Genomic DNA, 20822 nt, shown 5'->3' on the forward strand with positions numbered 1-20822 from the left:
AGTCCCTCCTCCCCCTTTAATGAATTTTTTAAATACTCCTTTTTTATTGTAGTCATTGATGTTGTCATTGTTGGATATGACAAAGAAATGGAGACGGGAAGACATATAGAGGGGGAGAGAAAGACACCTGCAGACCTGCTTCATTACCTGTGAAGTGACTCCCTTGCAGATGGGGAACCGGGATCCTTATGCTGGTCCTTGTGCTTAACCGCTGTGCTCCCCCTCCTCCCTATTTTTTACCAGAACACCGCTCAGCTCTGGGTTATGGTGGTGTGGTGGATTGAACCTGAGAGCTCAGAGCCCCAGGCTTAAGTCTTTGAATAACCATTATGCTATACCACCAACCCTCACAATTCTTTTTTTTTTTTTAAGTTTCTTAAAAGATGTTTTTATTTATTATTGCATAGACTGAAACTGAGAAGGGCAGGGGAGGTAGAGAGGAGCAGAGACAGACACCTGAAGCCTGCTTCATGACTTGGAAGCTTTATCCCTGCAGGTGGAGACCAGGGGCTTGAACCCAGGTCCCTGCAGACTGTATTGTATACATTTAACCAAGAGGGCTACCACCTGCCCCCAATTCTTTTTTTAATCTTTATTTCTTGGATAGAGACAGAATTCAGGAGGGGAGAGTGAGATAGACGCCTGCACCCCTTTCCCCATGCAGGTGTGGATGGGGCGGGGTGTTGAACCTGGGTTCTTGTGCACTGTAACACGTGCGCTCCCCAGTGAGTGCCCGTACAATTCTTCATAACTTTCCCTTCATGCTTACTTCAGGGGTTACACACATGTGGGATTGAATAGCGAAACACAGCGATAGAGGCTGCAGTCTGGCAGCCTCTATTCAATACCCTGAGTTCCCAGAGGTGAGCATATTAGTCGTGGCTTTATAAGGTGTTTAGATTAGCAATCACCATTTTATTACCTGCAGAAGAAGACAGATCAACTTCCTTTATTTAAAATAGGTTTAAAAAAAATGGATGGCTTTAAACTTACAAAAACACTTTATGCTTAACAAAGACAAATACTAAAACCTAAACAAAGCCAGTTAAAATTCTACAAAGAAACAAGTTACAGGTTAGTGTGGGTAAAGCTGTTAAAAAACAAACAAAAAAAACTGCTTTGCAGGTTTATAAATACATTACTCTTAAAGTAACCCAATATTTCTACCTTATCTGAAAACAGACACAAAGATGCATGATGTATTAGAAACTAAAGTTTTGTGTTAAATTTTAGTAAATAATTAAAAATAATTGAGGTATATAATAGATGCGTTAGAAACTATCATTTGAATACTAACAACAAATATAATTTAGAGGTCTTTAATTTCAGTTAAAACCTGTAAATTGAACGTAGTTTGGACTGTATGACACAGGAGACAATAAAACTTCTCAAAGACATGTCAATACATTTTTCTTAGAACCTCAGCAAACGAGAATTTTCATACTGTGCATGGGAACAGCTAGAGCCTTTATTAGATATGGTTTTTGATTAACAATGTGAAAATTGAAATAGTCAATTCAGATAGCAGTGAAGTCTGAAATTTTAAAAAGTACACCAGGTATTCAGAGAGAAAAAATAAAGGAAGACAAAAATGCTGAATACTATTCAATATTTCCCCATCTGTACACAATGTTGCATATATACAACTCAATTTTAACATTACTGATCTTTATATAATAATGAAATTCCACTAAGCAACCTAACGTATACAGATGGCATCCACAGTGGGGTGGGGAAAGTAGAAACATACTTGATTAACAGTTTTCACCCACATCTTAGACAATTTTTTTTTTTGGCCAAGATTCTTCATAGGAAATTCATAAATATAGGAAATACTTTCATTCCTTCAGTGTTAAAATAGAAAACCAAACAGTGCCAACAGCAGTGGCTTAATTATTGGCATATAAGAAAAACACAACGTTGGGTTTTTGTTATATGCATTTTAAATATATGTGCATCTGCCGCAGTCTTACAACTACAATTTTCCTAGTCTGTTATAGACAACAGCATTTAATAGTTTTCAATCCATTGAGATGCTACTTTCAATCTGAAATATTTCGTGTATACACGTATATAAAAAATAACCCAAATGTATGCCTCATCTGACAGATGTCTAGTTTCAGACCAATAAAGACTTATTTTTGAACATGCAGTTAGGAAAAGGGAAGAAGCCAACCTCCGACATTGTCCTTTTTTTTTTTTTTTGCTGGCTTGATTTTGCAGTGGTATCAATAGTGGTTTTAGGAGGGAATTGTTTACCTTTAATCTATTTAAGAACAGATACCACAATCAACAACATGGGTTGGGAGATGGTAGAACCGGGTGGCGGGTATTAATTACGTGTCTGATTAAAGTGTGCAAGTTGCACTCTGTAATAACAGGATATAAATAGGTCCACTACAGAGGAAAAAAATTATAATTAGGAAAAAATGCAATCAGATCAAGAAATAATAGCCAAATTAAGTTGTTTTAATAGATTGCATATATGTCAGTTTAGTCATATTCTTTGATCAACTCTTTAAGAGCAGAACTTTATGGCCAATTTACATACTTCAAATGAAAACACCACCTTGTTTTCTGTTACAGTGAGGTCTTGTATTGATATATCCACTTGTACACAGTTTGAAGAAAAAACATAGGACACAGAGGGAAATGCCATTTTTTTTTTAGCAGCAATGAAATATCACTAACCCCTTTGAACACACCGAATTCAAGTCACTATCAGAGGTGAGTGCACCGCAAAGTCACCAGGTACAAAATTGCTATTTCACTTTAAATTAAGAACTTGAAATTACCCCACCCCTCCCCATTACATCCCTTCTTTTTATAAACAGCAAACATTTTGCTATTTTATACATAGGCTAGCAGGCTTGTTTCAATATGAAAGTGCTAATTCATTTACAGATTTTTTTCCTTAATCAGTTATGTAGTGCTACAATAAATGTCCAATAGTTTACACAGGAACCATCTTAGATGATGAAAATGAAGAATGAATAAGGCCAATCACCTTACCATATTTACATATAAAGGATACCCAATGATGAGGAAGAAGAGACAGAAATGGGACAAATACTCATAGGTGTAAAAATTATATCTACCTTTGAGCTTATACTGTAAATGAGACATTTTAAATAGTCCTGTAGCCCACGCCTATTTTTTTCCTCAGAAAAAGAAAAGCTGCCTTCATGACATCCCCTCTTGTTTCAGATTTCCACAGTGTCACTTGAACTTTCAGTCAAAATCTTAAGTTTCTTCAAAAAAATAAAGACAATACCCCACCCCCAACCCTCTGGTTTCCGTTTCAGTGCCAGCTTGCATGATCAGGTCTCACCTCCTTGGTAATTTTGTCCATCTATTATTGATCAATTAGTTTAGAGTAGATAACATGAACCAGTTCTGGAACCACTACTAGGAGGAACACAAGCTCTTCACTACAATCACACAGTAGGAAATAAAGTAGTAATTCAATTCATCCCTGGTGCCGGGCCTCCAAAATTGAAAGAACTTGGCACAACTGGAGCACTAAATTTGTATCCTCCATGCTTCTCAATCATTTTGGATTCTAGAAAACATGAAAGTTTAATGCAGCATTAAAATCACCCGGCCATTTCGAAAGTATTGATAACTGACAGATATTAACAAAACAACAGCTTAGATAGTAATACGGTCAGCAAGTCCCAAAATTGGTCTCCATTTTCCACCCAAATTTTAAATATTTTTATTTTATTTGTTATTGGATAGAGAGAGAGAGAAATTGAGAGGAAGGGGGAAGATAGTGAAGAAGAGACAGACATCCCTACAGCCTGGCTTCACTACTCATGAAGCTTTCCCCCTGTGAGTGGGGACTAGGGGCTTGAACCCGGGACCTTGCGCTTAACCAGTTGTGTCACTGCCTGGCCCCCACCCATATTTTATTTAATAATATTAAGAACTATTCAAGTGTATTACCTAAAATGTCTTCATTTGAAAAAATGCACTCTGAATTCTTTAGGCACATTAAGATACGGGAGCACAGTGGAGGCACACTGGCTCAGAATACACGTGCAAGGCGCAGGTTCAAGACTCGGGCTGCCACCTGCGATGGGGGGAGCTTCACAGGCACTGAAGCAGCACTGCAGTTATATTTCTCCCTCCTGTCTCCATTCAAAATAAATAAATAAATAAATATATATATATATATATATATAATAAACACAATGACGGGATCTTAATATATTGGAAACATTAAAGAATTAGTACTTTTAATTTTTACTGTTAAGTCACTGTGAGGATCCTGAACTATAAAGGTACTGCTACATATTCAAGGTAGTCTTCAACTCCATAAATCATACCCCAAACCGAAATCCATTTTCTTTTTTAAAAATATTTTCTTTATTAATGAGAAAGACAGGAGGAGAGAGTGAGTCAGACATCACTCTGGTACACGTGCTGCCAGGAACTGATTCAGGGCCTCATGCTTGAGAGCCTGGCACTTTATCCACTTATGTTAGTGAGGATTCCTATTATCTGTAGTGATAGTAGCTATAGTTTTGGTATTATGTAACACAGAAACTTAAGCTTCATTAGTCATTAACTACACTAAAGGCTGTGATTCAACACCATACCGTGGGCTGCTCTTCTTTGATCTGCTAGAGTTGCTATGTCTTGTAACTGTTTTCTTTGTTCTTCATTAAGTCCATGAGTTAGAGCCTGATACCACACAGGATTACGATTCTGAATAGCTACCAAAAAGAAAAGAAAAAAAAAAGCAATGAGGAAAAGTCCAATCGTTCCTTTTCATTGTGTTCTGTCTACTGTACTCACAGAGCTGAAATTCTGGTCTACTTAAATTAGTTCCTAGAAAGTAACATCAGGCCTGGACACGGGATCTTTCACATGGAAGTAACGGTGCCGTCTCATCATTTTCGCCCTGCTATATCCTTTTGTAAAATAGTTTATATATGGTGCCAGAAAATAAGCTCACAGAGATAAGGCAAAAGAAAATGAATCTTTTTCACCATTCATAAAGTTACGTCTGTTTCTGTACTTGATATCCCCATATGGTACTAAGAATTGAACCTAGGATTTATACAGCCAAGATATGCACTCTACCTGCTGAGTCACCTGAGCAGCCACTGAATAAATATTAGACTATGCCATTCTCCTCTATTGAATATTTATAAACATTACTATAAAAGGATTTATGTGGCTGGACACTGACACACACATATTACAATGTGTGAGGAATCAAATTTAATCCCCTGGTCCCGAACGATAGCAAAAAAGCTTAAAAAGTGATGAAGAAGTACTGGAGGTATCTTTCTCCCTATTTCAGCTAGCTTCCCTCTTGCTTTCTCTCTGTTACTATCCAATAAATAATCTGATGTAAATTAATGGTTTCAATATAATCAGATAGAGTCACAGAGTATTGTAGTAGTTTTTAAAAATATTTTTAAATTTACTTATTTTCCCTCTTGTTGCCTTTTTTTAATCGTTGTTGTTATTGATGTCGTCGCTGTTAGATAGGACAGAGATGTGAATAAACTGCCACAACCTCCTGATTAATCTTCAAAGTATGAAGATTAACGGAGGAGCAAAGCTTATGGTAAAATGCTGCGCTATTCATGTGTCAGCACCACAGCAGCATTTTAAACTAAAGGTTTTCTCTGCCAGGGACTCACACGACTGCAGGTGCGCTGCTCCCGTGAGACTGGAGGTGGGAGCACCCTTGGCAGGCCCGCATGATGTGCTCCTGACATGCAGTGTTCCTTTGAACAAGGCGACTGCACACTGACTAGACTACAGCGCAGTGCCGACATGACTAACAGTGGCTGCCTCAGGAAAATGAGAGACACTGTTACCTGAATGACACACAAAGCTGACTCACTTTGAAATATAGCTTTGAATATCTGATACTCATCAACAGGGTTATCTTCGTCGTCAATGATTGTGGAATAGCCCTCCAGAGCAGTCTCCTCAGCATCGTCTTCTTCCCAGTCTTCATCGTCTCCATCTTCACCCGCCTGCTTAGCCAGAATCTCCAAGTATTCTTGCCCGTCTTCATCAATGTCATCCTCATCGCTGCCCAGTTCCTCTACAAATTAATAGAACAGCTGCTTTTGTTAATACAATTCTAATTTCTTTTCCTAATCTTTACTTATTCCCTTTTGTTGCCCTTGTTGTTTTACTGTTGTAGTTATTATTGTAGTCATTGGATAGGACAGACTCCCCAATTATTATTTCTTAATCACTACTGATAAATTACAAATCATAATTAAACGCATATTCTCCAGTGAACAGAAACAACTTTATCTGGGGGCTGGGGAGTGCTGTGCTTGGTTGAGCATACTGGTCACCATGCCAAGTCCCCTGGCTCAAGGTCCCAGACCCCACACGCATAGGGAAGCTTTGTGAGTGCTGAAGTATTGCAGGAGGCGTCTTTTTTCCTGTTCCTCTTCATCGTTTTTCTGTCTCTACTGAATATATGTCTGTATGTTGACATTTAATACTAGCATCACAGAAGCTCTAGAAACTTTGTGGCTTTTTCCCCCCTTTGGAATTTTTTAGGAATTGCTTGATATAGTGCAGGTACATTTGCTTCTTAGCACGGACAGATGAAGTTTCCCAATATTAACGCCCACAAATAGAACTGTTTCGCTTATTGGACATAGGTACAAGTCTCCTAAATAATTATCATCTTGGGGGCTGGGCGGTGCCAGGCGGTGCCAGGCGGTGCAAAACGCAAGGACTGGCTCTAAGGATCCCGGTTCGAGCCCCCGGCTCCCCATCTACATTTCTTTCTGTGCTATCCAACAATGAACACATCACTAACAGTAATAATAAAAAACATACAAAAAGTTTTAAATAAAATACCCGTTCGCACCTGTTTCATCGTCGTCGTCGGCCTCATCATCATCATCACTGTCATTCTCATGTTCTGCGTGACAAGCATATGCTCGTTTTAGCCCATTAAATAAAAGGATAAAAGCTGGCAATATCTGTCCAGAAACCTGATTTAAAACTTGTGGTATCTGTTCCATGTCAATGAGAGCACACAGGCCAAGAACACACATCTTTCTGTCATGAAGCCTTAAAAAAAAAAAAAAAAAAGCAATAAAAGAAATTTATAAAATCATCATTTTTTAACAAGCAGAGTTTGTAATAAAATCAAATAAGCAAAGCTTTACTAGCGTATTACTTACCCCAGGAAACAATCCACATCATTAAGCCACTGAGTAATAAAATGATTTGTAACTGGTTCAACATTATTAGGGAAGCGGAGATTTTCTAAGGTGTTGAGAAGCAGGTGAGGGTTGTAATACAAAGCAGCTATGGCGACTTGCAGGCACATGGTCCGAAGCTCACTGGTCTTCACCTCTCTTGTCAGTCTTTCCAAAGCTGCTTCCACAAATAAGGGAATACACTACGAAGAGCAAAACATTCCAAAACTGAGGTCTTCGACTGTTATCAACTCTCCTGACCATCTTACCTTAATTGTTGCCCAAATACTCCCTTCCACACAATCACATCTTCCAACAGATTTTAATATTGACTTATTTGACAGAAAATTCCTACTTTAGAATAACTCATGTCTTCATGTAGTTAGTTACCAGTGCTCTAACAGTCTACTAATTATAGACTCATTACTTTTTGATCTTACTGCAGTAGTCACTTCATATTGTCAACTCATCACACTAATAACAAAAACTTACATGTTATGTCAAGTATACATCAATACAACTGGGGAAAAAGAGCTTACTACTAAAATCAAACATGTAAATTTAGTGGCTAAATTTACCTTACCGCAAAGACATGAGGATCTTTGAAATAAAGATACATTAAATTTGCCAGTCATAAACATACGGGAGGATACTATTTTAACAAAACAATACATGAAGGGAAGGGTTCCTTTTTTTTTCTTTAATATTTATTCCTTTTTGTTGCCCTTGTTTTATTGTAGTAGTTGTTGATGTCGTCATTGATGAATAGGATATAGAAATGGATAGAGAAGGGGAAGACAGAGAGGGGGAGAGAAAGACACCTGCAGACCTGCTTCACCACCTGTGAAGCGACTCCCCTGCAGGTGGGGAGCCGGGGGCTCGAACGGTATCCTTATGCCGGTCCTTGTGCTTTGTGCCACGTGCACTTAACCTGCTGGGCTACCGCCCGGCTCCCAAGGTTCCTTTTCTTGACCCGAGGCAGGTCAAGCAGCTCGCGTAACCTGTGTGGAATCAAGAGGCTCGAGCCTGGCCGCTCAGAAGTGGTTTCTTTCACTCTTTCCTCACCTAGACCGTGAGGCTCACTGACCTGGTCGATGCCACGTCCTTTGCACTGCAGAATGACGACCTCCAGCAACTTAGCTGCATGGCACTCTGCATCCTCTCCTGCGACTCCTGTAAGAACCTGATCAACAGAGAATATGAATCGCAACACGCATCGCAAAACCTTTAGAATAAGAAATTCCAGTTCGATGTACAGTCTTGGAAGTGTCTCTTTCCTCTTCTCTTCTCTTTCACTGCCATAGTGTTAGTGCTGGGGCTCAACGACTACTGGATGAATACACTGCTCCTGGCGGCCATTTGTTCCTTGAGAATGGTGTCCCCCAGAAGTATCTGAGAGAGTCTAGCTCAGGCTGGAAAACCAGTTGTTTTGAGTCCGTCTCTGTGCACTAGAGGAAAAAGCCTTGGTGCTGTGCCTGTCTATTCCTCACCCCCTTCTTTCTATGTGAAAGAGTCATATGGCAGTGATGGCACGGAGATAAAGAATCATGTCTAGAGTCCACAAGGTGGCTCACTTAGAAAGTGCACCTGCGGGGGTCGGGCGGTGGCGCAGTGGGTTAAGCGTATGTGGCGCAAAGCGCAGGGACCGGCGTAAGGATCCCGGTTCGAGCCCCCGGCTCCCCACCTGCAGGGGAGTCACTTCACAGGTGATGAAGCAGGTCTGCAGGTGTCTGTCTTTCTCTCCCCTTCTCTGTCTTCCCCTCCTCTCTCCATTTCTCTCTGTCCTATCCAACAACGAATTGCGTCAACAAGGGCAATAATAATAACCACAACGAAGCTACAACAAGGGCAACCAAAGGGGGAAAAAAAGTGGCCTCCAGGAGCGGTGGATTCATGGTGCAGGCACCGAGCCCAGCAATAACCCTGGAGGAGGAAAAAAAAAACAATAAACAAACAAAAAAAAATATATATATATATATAAAAAGAAAAAAAAAAGAAAGTGCACCTGCTTTGTCACGGGCAGGGTCCAGAATTGAGCCTGGTCCCCAACAACTTTAATGCTGTCAGGTCTTTCTATATGAAAAGGGAGACCTGGCAGTGAAGACAAAAGTGAACGAATCACTGGCTAGTTTGTAGGAACAAATGCAATATTCAGTGCACAGGCACGCACAGCGTGGAGTCTTAAGTATCCAGGAAAGGTTTTTGTTGTTGTTGTTGCTGCTGCTGCTGTTTGTTTTCCTTTTTAACATACTTTTATTCATTTATAACTAGACAGAGAGAGAGAGAGCCAGTAATTGAGAGGGGAAAGGGAGGTAGACAGAGAGACAAGTCCAGCCCTGCTTCACCACTTGTGAAGCTTCCCCTTGCAGGTGGGGGCGGGGGCTAGAGTTTTGTGCGTGTGAGCTTAACCCGCTGTGCTACTGCCTGGCTTCCGGGGCTAGGGTTTTGAACCTGCATCCTTGTTCACTGTGGGATTAACCAGATGTACCACCACCTGGCCCTGGAAGGTGCTTTTCGTTTGTTTTGTTAATTTCTTCAGAACACTGCTCAGTTGTGGTGGTGCTAGGGATTGAACCTGAGATGTCAGAGCCTCAGGCATGAAAGTATTTTTGTATTATTATCTGATGTTATCTCATTGCCTGGGATATCAAATTCTAACGTATAAAGAACTACAAAAATCTCCGCTAATATACTAGCATCTTGCTTGGAAAACACAATCCTGACACTGGGGTTGGGAAAGGAGGGCCATTTGTAGGCCTACCTCCCAAATGTTTTGGTTGTTGTAATGTGGCATCTACAGATCAAAGGCTGTTTTTATCTGTAAAAAGTTTATAACATTCAAGAACTTTATGATATATGCTCTGACAGGAACTAAAAGACATACCTTTTTGCACATACTGTAAATCATTTCGAGATACTTCGTATCAGACAGAAGTGTGTCTGTATCAACTGTTACATAATTATGAAGCAAAGGCATCATATCTGTATTAAAAAATCAGATATCAATACTAATATGAAATATTTATTTCTAAAAATCACAAAAAGGCTAATCTGTAATGGTCTTGCTCTCAATATAAATGATCATTTATAATTATATAGAAACAAGGCTACTGTTAACTCTCTATATCTATAGGATGTTTCTAAGGGGTTAATAATTTACAGCACTATCACTGATATATGAGTAAAATTTCATTATGCACCAGGGCCCCAAAGATCTTTTTTCTTTTTATTATTTTAATTATCTATTAATGAGAGATAAATAGAGAACCAGATATCACTGTTACATATGTTGCCAGGGATATAACTCAGGCCCCTTAGTTTCAGAGTCCAGCACTTTATTCACTGTGCCACTTCCTGGACGACCCTACACCTCTGCTACCCTTCCTTTATCCTCCTTCCTCTCAAACTCCTTTACTTTGACACACCAACAAAATAGCTTTTAAAATATTAAACTGTATATGTAACACATTAAAGCTACCAATTACCAGTATGCTTGTTTTATGTAGCCTAAAGTGTCTAAAGCACTTATGTCAAAGCATATGTCTAGCTGAGCTGATCAGGATTGATTTACAATGGAAAGTCAATGCTGACTAGACCTACCTGTAAAGTAGTCAAAGCCGTCTTGCTGAAAGACCTCAAACACCAGAGGCAGCAGCTGCCACATCTGTGCAGACACTTGCTGGCAAGTCAGACTATGTGCTAGGGAGAAGATCTCCTCGTAGAATTCTAAACGGGAATAGTGACGCATTACAGCAGGGCTTAGTGCACTTAAATGATGGATAATCATAGCAAAAACAGGTGCATACATACCCAAGACATGCTGCTGTAAGACAGTTCCAATGACCTGTAAGCAGATGCCCTCAAGCTGCTGGGTTATCTATGACAAAAAAAAAGTCATAGAAACACAGGGTGAGTATTACCAATCAATGTATTTAAATGTAAATTTAAGGGCTGGGGAGACAGCATAAAGCATATAAGAAAGATCTTTTATGCACGTGGCACAAAAGGTCCTAGGTTCAGTACTCTGTACTACTGTAAATCAGAACTGAGCCCTGCTCTGGCAAAACAATAATAAATGTAAAATGATGATAAATATTCAATATTATTAAGAGTTAACATTATCTTTGTTTTGAAATGCAATCTGGAATTGAGGTTTGTTTAAAATATAACATTACTATCAGGGCTGGGAGGTAGCACCAAGTTTCATGCCTGAGGTTGGAGGTTCTAGATGTATTCTTTAATACTCCCATAAGCAAGAGTTTACTAGTGATCTGGCCAAAAGTAAAAACAAAAATTGAAAATAACAATGAAAAAAATAGTTGCAGTAAAGTATATAAAAGACTGAATTCGCAAGCACAAACCTGAGTGCAATGCCCTATATCACAAATGTCAGTGATGCATAGATTCTCTCTATTGGTCACTAATAAATAAGGCTATCGGGTGTCGGCGGTGGTACAGCGGCGCAAAGAACAGGGACCGGCATAGGATCCTGGTATGAGCCCCCGGCTCCCCACCTGCAGGGGAGTCGCTTCACAGGCGGTGAAGCAGGTCTGCAGGTGTCTATCTTTCTGTCCTCCTCTCTGTCTTCCCCTCCTCTCTCCATTTCTCTCTGTCCTATCCAACAACAACAATAAGTACAACAACAAAGGCAACATAAGGAAAAATAAATATAAAAAATTTTAAGTAAATAATAAAAAATAAACAAAGCTATTAAAAAAAAAAATCAATAGAAGCAAAATCTCCAAGGTTCTGGAGGCATCTGTCTTTTTCCCTCTATACCTCCTCCTCCCATTAATTTGTCTCTATCCAATAGTAAAAAATAATAAAAAAGCAAAATATAAAATAGTTATGCAAATGACTTCTATGCCTAGGGCTCTGAGACCCCAGGTTAAGTCTTCAGCAAAACCATAGGCAGAGTACAACAAAGATGTTTTGGTCATGCAATTTAAATAAAAAGGATGAGGTAGTCTCCTATAAAATATAATTAAGAAAATAGAGATATTGGGAGTTGGGCGGTAGCACAGCAGGTTAAGTGCAAATGGTGCAAAGCACAAGTACATCTGGTTCTTTCTCACTCCTATCTTTCTCATGAATAAACAACTTCTTTAGAGAGAGAGAGAGAGAGAGAAACAGGCCATCATTCATTTAATGCCACATGTCATGGACTGAACTAGGAAGAATTGTTATATTTTTAACTAGAGCACTGCTCAATTCTGGCTTGTTTGCTGAAGGCAAAACAGTCCCGTGGGGACATCTGAGTGAAACTGCAGTGGCAAGGGGCAGTACAAGCACAAGTCTGATTTCTACTGTCACATGTGGGTAAGCAGTGCTATGGTTCTCTTGCTCTCGTTAATTTTGCTTTTGATAAACAGTCAGAAATCGACAGGGAAGGGGTGAGGGAGGGAGTGGGGATGGGAGGGGAGGGGGGCAGACCTGCAGCCCTGCTTCACAGACTGTAAGCTTTCCTGCTGCAGGTGGGGAGGGAGTGAGGAGGGGAGGGGAGGGGGCAGACCTGCAGCCCTGCTTCACAGACTGTAAGTTTTCCTGCTGCAGGTGGGGACACAGGTCCTTGTGCACTGGGACAAGTGCTTTGGAACCAGGGGCACCATTACCTGGCCCTCCTGTTCTCATTAATAAATACATGTTTAGAAAAACTAAAACAGGGCCAAATAAATATTAGGTGACCAGAAATTTAAGTGAGGAGTCCTCTAAGGAAGCATCAGCAGTGGAAGTATGGTTTGAAATTCCCTGAACAATGAATTGATTGTATTCTTACCTCTTTATGATCTTCAACTACACTAAGCAGTGTATCGATCGTATTTAAAATGCCCATAGCAGTGACTGCTTTGTCATCACTTCCCTCTTCATCTGGTCCAGTCTGGATCACCTGATTAAATGTCATCGCCTATATTCAAAGAGAATATCATGTAAACTCACTTTAAAGCAGTACAGTTTGGGTTTGAAACTGCTAAATTTTCAAGGTTTTCACTGTTGCAATGTCGCCATTCTGATCATCAATAATTTAAAGCATAAATTCAAAGCAAATGCCACCACTAAGCAACTAAGTGACTAGTGTACTTGGCCTTTGTTCGCTGACATTTCATTTAGGAACTACAATGCACTGTTGAGGAGAAAGGAGACAAAGCCAGTGTTTAGCACTGAGGCTGGGGAGATAGTATAGCTACAGACCTTTATAGCTGAGGCTCCACGATTTCAGGCTCAATCCCTCTGATTCCCAAATCTGAGCAGTGTTCAGTTAACAAAACAATTCAATGTTTATCTGCTGTATCAACTACAAACACTTCATAGTTCATAGGTGAATTAAGTTACTGCAAAGCTGCATCACAGTGGAACCACCTGTGTCAAGTGGGATCTGCTCTTCCTTTTCTACCGGGGACAGGGGAGAGAGGGCTCTGGGGATAGAGTCATGCTGAGGAGGACTCCGCTTCATTAATCCAGTATTTATCAGCAGGAATACAAACTGCATCAGATAAAACTGCATGAAGGGTAGCACTGAGTAAAATGGTGAAAACACATTTATGCTTCCTCCTATCCTTAAATTATTCACACTGCTTATTCTTAAGTTTGGGACTATGCATAATAAGGATGAACTACAAAATGCCTAGAAGCAGTTCATTAGAAATGAATAAGTAGAGAGTCGGGCAGTAGCGCAACGGGTTGAGTGCATGTGGCGCAAAGACCAAGGACCGGCGTAAGGATCCCAGTTCAAGCCCCCGGCTCCCCACCTGCAGGGGAGTCGCTTCACAGGTGGTGAAACAGGTCTGCAGATGTCTATCTTTCCCCTCTCTGTCTTCCCCTTCTCTTTCCATTTCTCTGTCCTATTCAACAACAATGACATTAACAACAATGATAACTACAACAATAAAATAAGGGCAACAAAAGGAAATAATAAATAAATTTTTTTTTTTAAATGAAACGGGTAAGTAGTTAATATCTCTACTTCATCTTTCCTAAGTATTCAGAAAGCTGCACACACAGCAGTAGTTGAGAACTTGCCATGTGGAGCAAAAAGCCCAGGAGTGAATCCCAGTGCATCCCTCCCTCTCTTTTTCCCTCTTGGGTTATTACTGGAGCTTGATGCCGGCACTACAAATCCACTGGTCTTGGTGGCTATTTTTTCAAAAGACAGAGAAATTGAGAGGGCAGGAAATAGGGAGTAGAAGACACCCGCAGACCTGCTTCCCTGCTTGTGAATCAACTGCATTACAGCTGGCGGCTCACACTGGCATCTTTGTGGGGTTCCGTGCACTTATTACTATGTGTGCCTGACCTGGTGTGCCACCACCCGGCACCCTGCCTTTAGCTTTTTATACCTCTTTTCTCCCAGTGTTAAGAATACTCCACAGGGGTCAAGCAGTGAAGCACCCAGCTGAGCAAACATGTTGTTACCTTGTGCAAGAAACCCAGGTTCAAGACCCTGCACAAGTGGTGAAGCAGTACCAAAGGTCTGTCTCTCCTCCCATAGCCCCCCAAGCCCTCTCAGTTTTTCTGTCTCTAGCCAGTAAATAATTTCAAAAATAGCAGGAGTAGACAACATAATGGTTATACAAAGAGACTCTCATGCCTAAGACTCCAAAGTCCCAGTTTCAAACCCCTACACCACTGAAAATCATGCATACATTAAATTGCTTCAAATAACATACCAAATGCTGTGTCATTTCTACTGCAATAGGAGTAACTTCTTCACTATATTCACAAATCATTTTCTGAATGACATTGGTAAGATCATCATTTTCTGTTTCTCTTATAATATGAAGAAGAGCCTGCATGACAGGTCTGATGAATGGTGTGATATATTCTTTAGCTATAAGAGAAAAAAATGATTTAGCTAAAGCTTATTAAAACTTGACTGGAAAAAAGTATGAAAATAACTACTTTAAAATAAACACACAATATACTGAGTTTCTGGAATTATGTCTTGTGTAAAGACACTGTACTGTGGGGGCCAGGTGGTGTTGCACCTGGTTGAGCGAACGTTACACCATGGGTAGGCCCCCGGTTCGAGTCCTTGGATCCATCTGCAGGCAGAATGCCTTGCGACTGTTGAAGAGATGTTTCAGGTGTCTGGCTCCCTCTTCATCACCCCCTTCCCGCTTAATTTTTGGTTGTTTCTACCCAATAAACAAATACAAATAATAATAATAAGTCAGAGCACTGTATGAACTGAATCATTTACCTTTTTCTTGGTTACTGATCAATACTTGAAGAGCAATGGCAGCTTCCACTTTTACAGGCATTTCCCTATCATCAATTAGACATCTTCGTGTCAATTCTAATGCTGTTTGGAGGTTCTGGTCACTTTTGAACTTCACTTCACAAAAATAGTGAAGAACCCAGCAAGCCTGTAAAAGATGCACTGAGTTACTACATTTATATCTCATACTAAGCCTCGCAGTGGTATAGTAGTTTTTTGCATGGTTGTGTGTGGGAATTTGGAGGCTGGCCAGTGGTAGTTATGTCTGAAGAGACAACACTAAACCAGTACTATGATCCCAACTTATTCTCTGGCTGCATGTTGCTTGTGTGGATAGCAAGATCTGAATGCAAAACACAGACAGACACTGCTACCAGACACAGATAAAAACTGTGCACACATTAATTAGAGCAGCCATTTAAAAAAAATCTAAAAGCAAACCTTTAAAATACTTGAACAGAGATGAGCAGTTTGGCTCAAGCAAACATGAGCGTCGACACAGTTTATAACAAGACAAACAAATGATTGAACAACATTACCCTTGCTCTCATGTAGCCTAATTCGCTGCTGAAGAGCGGGAAAACGTGATTCTGTAGCATGTACTCCATTTGGTCTTTGTAGATTTTCTTCTGCAAATATAAAGATTTTATTTTTGAAAGAGTTGTAAATACAATCATCTAAGATGTCAAATAACCACAGCATCAGTAAAAACAACTAGTGATATACACTATTCTGCTTATTTTTTTACCCCAACATACACATCCATTTTTTTCTTCCTTTTTAGCATGTGAACTAGAAACTCTAGCCTCAGTCAACATGACAAAATAAATTCAATTTTCTTTTCTTTTAACTTTTTTTTTTTTTAATAATTTTATTTTTGAGAGAGATGCAGAGAGACACACACAGAGAAACACCAGAGCACTGCTCAGCTCTGGCTTATGGCGGTGCAGGGGATTGAACCTGGGACTTAGGAACCTCAGGCATGAAAGTCTGTTTGCATAACCATTATGCTGTCTCCCTGCCCACAATTTTCTTTTCTATCTTTTTTTTTTTTTTGCCTCCAGGGTTATTGCTGGGACTCGGTGGCTGCATTGTGAATTCACTGCTACTGGAGGCCATCTTTTTTCCACTGTTGTTGGACAGGACAGAGAGAAATCAACAGGAGGGGAGGATAGAGAAGGGGAGAGAAACATAGACACCTGCAGACCTACTTCATTGCTTGCAAAGCAACTCCCCTATAAGTGGTAAGCCAGGGGCTCAATCTGGAATTCTTGCGTGGGTCCTTGTGGTTCATACTATGTGGGCTTAACCCATGCACTGTCACCTAGACCCCAATAAATCCAACTTTCTTACACCTGATTTTATCATAGAACTCATTTCCCCTTTCACATCACTGTTTTTACAAGTACTGTATTTTAAGTGGAGTCGTGGTAGTGAACACTGGAAATTTTAATTAAAATTTTCTTAGAAAACTTTTATTAATTTATTTTTTCCCTCCAGGGTTATTGCTGGGCTCGGTGCCTGCACCATGAATCCACTGTTCCTGGAGGCCTTGGAGACAAGTGCTGATAATTTTTTTTAAAAAAATAAGGCCTGCCATTAGGGTGCTGAAAATGTTTGGAATAACTGTCAATAAACACAAAAGACCACAAAGCAGGAAGCTTTAATTGTATGCTAGGTATATCTCAAGCTGGCACTAACAAAAACTGTAACACTGAAGGCAGGGTGGTGGTGCACCAGCTTCGGTGCACAAGGACCTGGGTTTGAGTCCCTGCACCCCACCGGCGGGGGGGGGGGGGGAGGCTCTTCATGAGTGGTGACAAAACATGGCTACAACTTTCTCTCCTCACCATCCACCCCTTTACTTCACTGTCGATACCCGTCTCTTATCTAATAAATAATAAAATAAAGGCTGGAGGGTAAATGGCATAATAGTTATGCAAACAGACTCTCATGCCTGCGGCTTCAAAGCTCCACATTCAATTCCCTGCACCCACCAAATGCCAGAGCTGAACAGTGCTTTGGTAAACAATTACTAAATGAGTGAGTAAGTAAATAAATAAAAAGGCAAGCATAACTAAAGTCATTGTGAAACAACAAGCAGAGGCTGTGATACCTTCAGGAGTATCTCAGCTAAGGAGCCGATCATATGGAGCGCCCCGTCCTTTTTCCGAGGGTCTGCGTTTGGCTCTGTGAGAATCTGGTAGCAAAACCCCATAGTCTTCTGTAACACCTAGCATGGGGGAAAAGTGATGCTCTCTTGAATACATAAACATTTTTTGAAAAATCATTATTAAAACAACTTCCTGAAAAAAGCATTGAAAAATGTCTACTTAGATTAATTTTAAATAGTTAAGCTACGTAAGTTAAGTAACTTACCTCTTTCCTCTTGCTACAGGCTGTGAACAAAAGCGTCTGGGCAGCAGTAGTAGGAGAAATAAAATCTTCAAATACATCTAGAACATAAATTTAAAATTAACAAATGTAGATATCAACACATTTGAATATGATATGACGATTCATAGGAAAAAAATCTATCAAGGAACCTAATTTTTTGCTAAATTTTTCACACAAGGTGAGTAACAAAATGCACCCAGGGCCAGGATATATTTCACCCAGTAGGCTGTGTGCATGCTACCATGGGCAAAGCCTTGGCACAAAGGGGACATTATCAGGCAGAGAAAGCTCTATGGATGGGTGATCAGTGCCACAGTCTCTCTCTGAATCTGCAATAATGAAGAGAATGAATGAAAAGCCTGCTGAGGAATAATGGAGGCGTGCATGTATGAGGCTCTGGCAATACAAACAATGGAAAATAACCCAGACATTTGGCAAAACCTAGTTCCAAGTCTTTTCATCAGTCAACTTAAATGCTTATTCATGATTTTCTCCTAATTTGTATTTCTTATACATAAGCACTATTAAGTTTGGGAATCTTCACAACAGTGTAACAAAAATACAAACTATTAAAAGTCTGCAATATCTCAGTAGGAAGGGCAAATAGCATTAGTTAAATCACCATTGTTTTGGTTTGAGACTCCTTGTAACATTGTTGTATGCACTGTCTGAATTCCCATATGATAACTGATGGTATAAAAATATAATTTAGACACAATGCTAAGGAGTGTACGAAATAAACACTTTCCCCCCAGCTTCTTCCAATACTTTGTGTTATCATGATCCAGAATGCCTAACACTTTTGGAATCCACACAGGTATTCTTAGTAGTCAAAACCTGGTACACACTTGTATCTGTGTGTTTGTAAGCTGCCTAGGAGGTGGCGTGCTGGACTTTCAAAACATGAAGTCTCAAGCAGATTACCAGACAAGCCTGCCAGACTGATGCCACATTCCATGTCGGTTTCTCTGTCACTATCCGGTAATTAATTTACATGTATATTTATGTGTACGTTTAAGAACGGAGGGAAACAGACCATCATTCTGGCACATAATACGCAAGGATTAAACTCAGGATGCCACACTTAAGAATCTAACATTTGGCCACTTCACCACTTACTGGCCTGCTCTTTGCAGTACAACCATGTAGTGGGGTGGGGGGGGGGGGGACTTGGGGACTTGAACTTGGGTTCTTTCACACGACAAAGCATAAACTCTATTGGGTAGGCTACGTCCTAGTCCACCATCATTTTTTTCTCCTTAGTGTAGGGGATAAGTGGTGTACAGCTGACAGTAACAGATAGTATTTGTACGTGTGTAACATTTCCATATAACAACCCACCTAGGATTAGTGGTGTACAGCTAACAGTAACAGACAGTATTTGTACATGTGGAACATCTCCACATAACAATCTAACCCACCCACCTAGGATTAGTGGTGTACAGCTGACAGTAAGAGAGTATTTGCCAAGAAGGATTCAGAGGACCTAGTGGGGGTTGTATTGTTATATGGGAAACTGGGGAATGTTATGCATGTACAAACTATTGTATTTACTGTGGAATGTAAAACATTAATTCCCCAATAAAAAAAAAAGAGGAAAAAAAAAAAAAAAACAGAGGATAATGTAAATTGAGGAAGAAATTGCTGAGAATGGCCCCCAGGGATATCATTTACTGACCTAATCAAATAAAATGTAGAGCTGCTCAAATTTAAAAAAAAAAAAGAGACAGAGAGAGACAGTATTTGTACGTGTGGAACATCTCCATATAACAATCTAACCACCCACCTAGGCCCTCCCCTGCCATCATGTTTGAACCCTTCTCCCACACCCAAGTCTCCTACTTTGGTACATTATGTCAAAATCATTATTTTTTAAATAAATATTTTATTTATTTACTGATGAGAAAGATAGGTTGAGAGAAAGACCAGACATCACAGCATATGTGTTGACAGGGGCTGAACTTGGGACCTCATGCTCAAGAGTCCAACACTATATCCACTGCGCCAACTCCCAGACCACGCAATGTCATTAATTCTTAAAGGTTTTGCTATTTTACGCAGGAGAGGAATACTACCCAGCTCTGGATAACGGTAGTGCCTGATACTGGACCTGGGTCCTCTGGCGCCTCAAGCATGCAAATCTGGTGCATTACTGCTGTGCGTGACTCCAAGCCAAGAGCTTGGTTAAAACAGTGTCATAAACAGTGAATAGTCCACAAAATGTCCAAAGATTGTAATCACTGGTTTCAATTACATCAAAATGCAGGATTTAGAATAAGCCCCTAAGTTTACTATGTATAAACTTAACTACTAACACTTTTGCTTAAGGGGGAGAAGCCATATGATAGATATGCAAAAAAAATCTCAGGCCAGAGGCTCCAAAGTTCCAGGTTCAATTCAGTGCTGCTCTGGCTGAGTGTGCCTCTCGTTAAAATTATATACATATGGCGCATTACACTAAAGTAAGACTCTGGGGTGGGGGTGACGGGGGGAGTACAGGTGCAAAAACGATAACTGAGGACCTAGTTGGGGTTGTACTGTTATGTGGAAAACTTGAGAAATGTTATACATGTACAAACTATTGTATTTACTATCAAATATAAAACATTAATTCCCCCAATAAAGAAATTTTAAAATAATTATATACACAGACATATATATGAATATGACTCACCAAATTTCATGCGTATATATTCATAAGGGTCTTCCTGCCACAGTTCTTCATCAGCATCTGTATAGCACATCAGTGGAAAAATGACATCTTGAATGATTCCCTGCAATTTAGAAGAAAATAAAAACCTTAGATCAACCCTCAATTTCAAAACTTCAGATTTCTGATAAGCACTAAAGTAGATAACCCCCATAACAGGCATTACAAAATAGCAAACTACATACTAATTCATTCTCAGATCAATGTACATGATCTTTTATATACAGAAAGACAGATGGACAAAGAGACACGTAGGCATTGCCACACTCCTCATTAAAGTTCAGAGTCCCCAGCACTCCCT

The 20822-nt window shown here is 40.0% G+C and overlaps 1 protein-coding gene, 1 long non-coding RNA gene and 1 other non-coding gene across 3 annotated transcripts in view; 1 reads left to right on the plus strand and 2 right to left on the minus strand.

The window, feature by feature from the left end:
- Positions 1-934: 934 nt before the first annotated feature.
- Positions 935-20822, minus strand: part of IPO7 (importin 7) — a 50982-nt gene continuing 31094 nt past the window's right edge. Inside the window, exons 10-25 of the mRNA XM_007531199.3 lie at positions 20486-20585; positions 17794-17870; positions 17531-17647; positions 15954-16043; positions 15397-15562; positions 14864-15024; positions 12976-13104; positions 11010-11076; positions 10800-10925; positions 10084-10181; positions 8287-8382; positions 7182-7402; positions 6863-7068; positions 5867-6073; positions 4605-4721; positions 935-3562 (exon numbers count right to left, since the gene is read on the minus strand). Coding sequence (XP_007531261.1) covers positions 3465-3562; positions 4605-4721; positions 5867-6073; positions 6863-7068; positions 7182-7402; positions 8287-8382; positions 10084-10181; positions 10800-10925; positions 11010-11076; positions 12976-13104; positions 14864-15024; positions 15397-15562; positions 15954-16043; positions 17531-17647; positions 17794-17870; positions 20486-20585 — 2076 coding nt within the window. The 3' untranslated portion in view covers positions 935-3464. The remainder of the gene's footprint in view (positions 3563-4604; positions 4722-5866; positions 6074-6862; positions 7069-7181; positions 7403-8286; positions 8383-10083; positions 10182-10799; positions 10926-11009; positions 11077-12975; positions 13105-14863; positions 15025-15396; positions 15563-15953; positions 16044-17530; positions 17648-17793; positions 17871-20485; positions 20586-20822) is intronic.
- LOC132533931 (uncharacterized) overlaps positions 2590-20822 on the plus strand; it is a 94617-nt gene continuing 76384 nt past the window's right edge. The window contains exons 1-2 of the long non-coding RNA XR_009545693.1: positions 2590-2727; positions 16479-16658. This is a non-coding gene — a long non-coding RNA (uncharacterized LOC132533931). The remainder of the gene's footprint in view (positions 2728-16478; positions 16659-20822) is intronic.
- LOC132534166 (small nucleolar RNA SNORA23) lies at positions 15639-15822 on the minus strand. Its single transcript, XR_009545839.1, has one exon. It is a non-coding gene; the product is annotated as a small nucleolar RNA SNORA23 (small nucleolar RNA).

This window comes from Erinaceus europaeus, chromosome 17 (assembly GCF_950295315.1).
Source record: "Erinaceus europaeus chromosome 17, mEriEur2.1, whole genome shotgun sequence".
NCBI classification, from domain to species: domain Eukaryota; kingdom Metazoa; phylum Chordata; class Mammalia; order Eulipotyphla; family Erinaceidae; genus Erinaceus; species Erinaceus europaeus.